The 7,480-nt window shown below is 36.6% G+C and overlaps 1 protein-coding gene across 1 annotated transcript; it reads right to left on the bottom strand.

Annotated features, from left to right (window-relative positions):
* Positions 1-6,316: 6,316 nt before the first annotated feature.
* On the bottom strand, positions 6,317-7,480 carry LOC137020195 (heat shock protein 30-like). The gene has a single exon (XM_067385444.1). It carries the CDS (start codon positions 7,356-7,358, stop codon positions 6,834-6,836), a length of 525 nt encoding a protein of 174 aa, XP_067241545.1. The 5' UTR covers positions 7,359-7,480; the 3' UTR covers positions 6,317-6,833.

Raw genomic sequence — 7,480 nt, 5'->3', positions numbered from 1 at the left:
TCTGTAACGTTTTTTGGTTAAAAATTATCCAAAAATCAATTTTTGAGCAAGTACATAACCAGCCAATGTTCAAAACTATCTCCTGACCTTAGCCCGACCTTAGATTCACAATGGTACGCTTGTAATAATGTTTTATAATCTGAGTGACACTGGTAGGAATTTGCGGGAAATATGAGTTTGCTGACATTTGTCTTTGCATTAATACATTATGTCTGTAAACCGAAAGAAGGAGTCCTGGCTAGTAGGCTATATCATTAGTGGATGCTGCTGGTGGCGCATCATTTGTAGCCTCTTCTTACAGCAGCTGAAATGTATTTAAACTTGAGATGGTGGCTTGTAAACCAGAAACTTCAAAACGACAATCATCATGGACAACTGTAGTAAAAAAGATTAGATTAGATTCTTCCGCGCTGAAGAGCCATGCTGAAGCACAACCCACATTAAGATAATTACACAAATAACTGCAATTGCAGGTTTCAAACAGAGATGGTGACAAAGAGGCAAAACTTACAGACTGCAACTTTAACTTTCATTTATGAATATGTATAAAACATCTGTGCTTATCAAATGTTAAAAGATCTTACATGTTTTATTTGTTCATTTGGATATGATACTGTAAAAAACCTTTTACATGATTTTTAAAATTTACTAATTTACAACTTTTCTTGTGTTTGGGTTTGAATGATTTTTTCTGATTTATTTTGGTTGCTAATCTATATCAGCAACAGCAAGACTTTTTATACAAAATCCCCCAGATCAATTATATATTACACCAGTTAGAAATAATCATACGAGTGCTGGCTCATGTGGTGAGCAATGAAGAGGTGGACCAAATCTGCATTAATATTTTTAGATAAAAATTCTCGTCTCTCTGTACTTTTCTGCATTTCACTTCTGTATAATTTGAGTACTATCTTCCTCTTGAAAAAGTTAAAAAGTGTCATGGCAGTACAATGAGTACTGGGGGATCTTGTATGATAAATTGCTGGTGTTGAAACTCATTCCAAGGATAAAAGCACCTGCAGAATGACTAAGTGTAAATAGATTATGTATACTCTCATGATTCTTATGTAACCTCTATGTTAATCTTCTTAAGAAGTTTAGTGTAAAGATCTGCTTTATGGCATTGTGCTGTCATGATGTTTTATAATGTTGTTTGTTTTCTTTTTGTTCAACAAACAAGATCAAAATTAGTTTGGATGAATGTCCTTGAATTTCTAAACATTTTATTGTTGCTCATTATTCATATTACATTTTTTAAAGATAATCGAATATTAACCATACTCAAGCCTGTACTTTACAGTGATTTTTATCTCTTGGCATCAATAAAACTGCATATAATCTTTGTAACATGCAGTATTGCTTTAATTTTAAACAAAGTAAAGAAAAGCACGGGAGCCTGAACACAATGTCCTTTGAGAAAATGTCTTTCAATCAGAGGCCATAAAAATCCAAAATGGCTCATTGTGTACTAAAAAAGTGCAGTCCAAAGACAAAATGTTTTTGATATATGTTCATAAGCAAGATGTGTGCAGGCTTTTGTGCTTTTAAATGTAACTTTTTTGGGTCCATGCACCAGAAGAATCATATTTCAGTGTTTGAGTGGTTGTTGGCACCATTTGTTTCTCATGTTTAATTTTAAAAAAACATTTGTGCTTGTTGAAGGAAATACCAGCACTTGCAATACAGCGAAAGAATGATAATATTAATTTCAACCCGGTCTCATAGAAAAAAGTATCTGTTGGGCAAAATGTTTTCAAAATAGTACCAATACATACATATCACTGCAGTTTTCAACAGAAATGAACACTAGAGGCAGTAAAACAGCAAGCGCTTTTAATGAAAATGAAATAACCAATCTTTCATTTGAAAGTCATGTTTCTAGTATCTGTAAAACCGCCTTCTTCCATCTAAAAAATATATCTAAATTACGACATATGCTCTCAATGACAAATGCGGAACAGTTGGTTCATGCATTCATGACCTCAAGACTAGATTATTGTAACGCTCTACTGGGTGGTTGTTCTGCTCGGCTTTTAAACAAACTACAGTTGGTTCAAAATGCGGCAGCTAGAGTTCTTACTAGAACCAGAAAGTATGACCATATTAGCCCAGTTCTGTCAACATTACATTGGCTCCCTATTAAACATCGTATAGATTTTAAAATCTTGCTACTTACTTATAAAGCTCTAAATGGTTTAGCTCCCCAGTACCTAAGTGAGCTCTTAATGCATTATAGTCCTTCACGTTTATTGCGATCTCAGAATTCAGGCCAGTTGATAATACCCAGAATATCAAAATCAACTGAAGGCGGCAGATCATTTTCCTATTTAGCACCTAAACTCTGGAACAATCTTCCTAGCATTGTTCGGGAAGCAGACACACTCTGTCAGTTTAAATCTAGACTAAAAACACATCTCTTTGCTCTTGCGTACACATAACACATTATCAATACATTAACATTTTTCAAATCCGTTAAAGGATTGTTACGCTGCAATAATTAGGTCGGCCGGAACCGAGAACATTTCCTATAACACTAGATATACCTGTACATCAGAACAAGAATGGCATCTACGCTAATATCTGTCTCTCTGCTTATCCTGAGGTTTGCCGGGTGCTGGATCCAGGCCGTATCCAGATCAGATGGAGAACCTGCGTCTGGACCTGACTACAACGTAGCCCAGGATCCCCGTATCCGCTTACATATATTTATATATAATCGATTTTTAATCTCTATAATAAAAATGTACAATTCAGATTTTGATCTCCATATACATTTACATATATATATCTTCCAAGGGGTTTTTTCCCTCCTAGGACTTTTTTCCCAGTGCTAGCACGCTGGGTTTTTCTCCTAGGGGGTTTTTTCCACCCCTGGAAGTCAGCCGACATTGGCTTAATGTAGCACCATCTTGTATATGTTACATATTACCACGCTTGTTTGTACAGTTTTAACCACTTCCCTTTTTTTTCTGTGCTTCTAATATGTAAAGCTGCTTTGAAACAATTACCAATTGTAAAAGCGCTATATAAATAAATTTGACTTGACTTGACTTGTTTTCACAGTTATGATCACAGGGTCAGATTATGGATTAATAAAGACTTGTTTTCACGTCTCCTTGCACAATATTATGTTATGATCTCAAAACACGTTTTACTATAGTGCATGATTTGTGAACAAATACATTTTAGACTTTGCATTTGTTAACCCAAAAATGAAATTTCTGTCATTAATTACTTACCCTCATGTTAAAGTGAAAAGGCAAAGGCCTTTATTGTGCTTCCCAAAATAAAACTGTTTAAAATCTCTGTCTACATAGAGCCTCTCTAAAACATAACCCTACAATAAATGAGACTAGAGCCTGTGGACAAAAATAATAATTAAGATATTATGTGCATGACACCCCCTGTAAAGGATAATCAACTAATCACACTATGCACTTTGTACCACCCGTCACCACTGTCCTGACGGACATAATGCCAGAGCCCACTGCAGACAATGAGCCCGAGCCTGCCATGATACAAGAGCCAGAACCGATGCCTGAGCCAACCAATATTCTCTCAATAATGTATTAAAGGAATATTGGTGGAATACGAGGGGATGGTGTGGAGCCTTGTCCCGTCAGGTGAGTACATGCACTGAACTCTGAGGATATGGTGGATAATGACAAGTTAAAGCATGTTTCATCACCCAGCACAGAGATATGGATGTCTGTTTTCCCGCCCTGCCTCCCACTTCCACCTCATCTGCCTGTTCCGAGTCGGCCAAAAGAGCCATTTCGGAGAATTCTGCCTGCCTTATCCACGATCAGCCATTATATAGCTCGGATGCTTCAGGATCAGTGCTGTCAACTTTAAAAATATTCAACACAATTAACACAGCATCCGTTTTGTCCTGTCATCTTTTGGCTAGCATTACAATGGATGATCACACTCTTATTCATGCAAATGCTTTTAAACCATTTAAAGCAGGGGTGGGCAACAGTTGAGGGCCACAGTTACTTTGGCAAAGTAAACGGAGGGCCACACTTTGGACAATTGCAATTAAACATAGTTACATGATTAAATGGAACAAATTAATGCAATGCAAATATGTATAAGGCTACTCTACAGTTACTTTGACAGCCTATTTCAAGGCCTGATACTTATTTTTGCTAGGCCTGTCTGACCTAGGCTACTCTAAGGTTACAATAACTGGATTTACTTTCAAGGATTCATTTCCTACACTACCCTGCATATTGTTCAACTGTCATTCATACCAGCTGTAGCTTTTCAAGATAGAAAACTATTAACAAAACTGCAAATGTATGTGTGCAAGTTACATTAACATACAGACTTCAGGCAATCTGGCTTGGAATTATCAAATTTATTTGAGGCTATATATCAGAGGGAGACCTTCATCACTGAATGAAAAACATATTCAGTTTTCAGTTGTGATTATTATTTTTTTTGTAATTTCTTTCACATATTTTGTTAAAATCTTTTATAAAAAAGAACACAATTTAATTGCAGATCAACTTCATCACACGTATGTTTGCTTGAAAGATATAAAGGGCCTATATAGGCCTATGCATCTCACAAAATTTTAATTTGATTTAGAAACTTCAGAAAGGTTTAAGACTCCAGCTTCGATATTTAACCACTGTTTATGATTAAACTGGTTTGCAGTGACATTACTTTCTTAATTTATGCTAGGAGTGCAAAATAATTAATCTGTAACGATCGTTATTTTGAATAGAAATCATTATACTCACACAACATTTATTCTCGTCTTCTCCGGTTTATTTGTGTTCAAATACATAAAAAATACAGCATCCGCCAGGCCTATTAGTCCAATGGTGCGCATATTTGGAGAAATAATGATTAGTTATCATGTTAGTAAAATATTTCGTCATACAGAAAAACATTTTTATTCATTTTTCACTGGATTATGCGATCTGAAGAGCTCAAACAGCGAACGCAGCCAGATGTGTCTCCTCTTCCTGATTTGCGTCAGACCTGTCAATCATCTCACGTCACGTGGTTCATCATGCGTGATAACTAAGCTAAAGTGACATTTCTTTACTGAAACAAGAAGCTAATAAATGCACAATTTAAGTATTTGTACGATTATGTGTTTTGTGTGTGATTTTCGTGAGATTTGGGGTTTTCGTATAAATAATGAATGTCCAAATTGCGAGTGCATCGAGCGCATCGCGGGGGCCGGATTGAAGCAATATGCGGGCCGGATCCGGCCCCCGGGCCCTATATTGCCCATGTATGATTTAAAGAGAAAAAGAAAAGCCCTGTCTGTGAATGTCCTGTCACACACACGATGCACAGAAAGACGCACGGCAGTATCATGCGCATGGATGGCGCAGCAGAATCGAGTTCCCTTTCACGCTTGAACGAACAATAACACACAATAATGCAAATTGTCTATTTTGTCGAGTATCCTCATTAGAGCAGCCTTGAATGAGTTAAATAAAGTCTTAAACGAAAGTAAAGAGTGGGACACGTGTGACATCTGCTTCATCTGCAGCAGCTCTTAAAGTGACAGCAGCCAATGTCATTGAAGATAATGAAAGAATGAAAGAAGAGAGAAAATGACTCACTGCTCTTGACTGAAGAACTGTTGTAGCTTTAATAATGATTAATCTATATTTCATTTAGGCTATAACTTATGCAGTGCAGACTGTTTGATATCTTTATTCAATTTCTGTATATTATTTTCCTATCTGTTAGGAATATGACATTTATGGTGGCTTTATGTGAGGATTGTTCTTAGTTCACTTAAATTAAAAGTTGTTATATTATGAAGCCTATTTTTTTTTAAAAAAAACAACAACTTTCAATTACACTGTAAAGTTGGATTGCTATAATTCATGTTTAAAGTAGCAGTATTAGTATCAGTGATACTGACCTTTATTCATAAAAAGATGCCATTAAACAAGTATTTAAAATATACTGTCTTCATGTTGTTTCTTTATGTTATTTTAATTTGGATTATTACATTATAAAATATATTATTTAAATAAAACATAAAAATTTAAGTGTTTTTAATTGTGATTAATCACAATTGATCACAGAAAAAATGTGATTAATCTAGTTGATTTCTTTTAATCGATTGACAGCATAGTCAGGATATTTATTAATATGTCTCTGATTGTGTTCATCAGAGAGAAGAAAGTCATATACACCTAGGTTTGAGGGTGAGTAAAGCTTGGGGTAATTTTAATTTGACAGTGAACTAATCCTTTAAAGTCTGTAGATGAGAACACCACAAACCACTGAACTTTCAAAAAAATACATTCATTTTAATTTTTAGCTTCACCATTCCTTCAAGATGAGTTTCAGTACAAGCTCTAGCATTGATTCATTACATTTGGTTTCTGCACATGATATTTCAGTAACACTTTACAATAAACTCCCATTAGTAAACGTAATTAATGCATAACTGATATTAAATGAGCAATACATGTGTTACAAAACAGTGTTTAATAATACAGAGCAATACAGTTTCATCTTTTAAAATACATAAATATACAACTGTTTATTGTTAGCTCATGTTCGCTCAGGTGCATTAAATGATATTATCACATACAATTTATGATTTCAATATATTACATCAACTAAGATTAATAAATGCTTTAGAAGTTCAACATTTTTGTTCTTGTTAAAGCTAACAAATGTTACAAATGCTTGTGTAAAATGTTACAAATATTTTTCATAGTAAATGTGAGGAAAAGTATCGCACTGTATATATTATGTGATATTTGACTCAAACTGTACAGGATTTATCTAAAAAGGAAGCATCATTTGAAGCAGTCCATCAGAGCTGATCAGTCGTGGCTTCATGTTGTGTCTCGACTGTCTTCATCTTCACAGTCAGTGGAAATCTTCCTCTCTGCGTCTTCAGATCTCTGATTCACTGCCGCCTGTATGTAGAGCTTCCCATCATCAGCCATGGAGCAGGACAATCCCTCAGGATTCACTCCTTCAGGCAGGTCAAACACCCGTCTGAACTCCTGGATTCTGCACGAGTACGAGCCTTTCCCAGGATCCTCCTGCTTCTTCTGGGTCTTTCCGCAGACCTGCAGCTTCCTGCCCACCTGCCTGACCGACAGCTCCTCCGGGGAAAAGTCGCGAGTGTCCAGCGTCAAAGCGAAGCGGCTTCCGTCTCTCTCCACTGCGCAGGAGACTGGATAGATCTCCTCAAAGATCTGCTGCTGCAGTTTCTCCAGGCTGCTCCTCTCCTCCTGCAGCACTTCTGCGTGTCTGTGAAGAGCTGTGATCTCCGGACAGAGACTGCGCTGCACCGGCCACTCGGTTCCCATCAGTGATCTGAAGGAAGGCTGGAATCCATGCGGGATCAACATGTTCAGGGTTTGTGTTCTCGAGTCTCTCTGGTTCGTCCACTCGTGAGGCGTTTAGATTTGACTCAGTGCTGCGAGTCGCTCGGCTTTATAGCGCGTGTTCTTCAGCACCAGCGAGTTCATGA

Source organism: Chanodichthys erythropterus, chromosome 5 (genome assembly GCF_024489055.1).
Source record: "Chanodichthys erythropterus isolate Z2021 chromosome 5, ASM2448905v1, whole genome shotgun sequence".
NCBI lineage: Eukaryota > Metazoa > Chordata > Actinopteri > Cypriniformes > Xenocyprididae > Chanodichthys > Chanodichthys erythropterus.
Note: the sequence above shows the minus strand (reverse complement) of the source record. Positions and strands in the feature narration are given on the sequence as shown.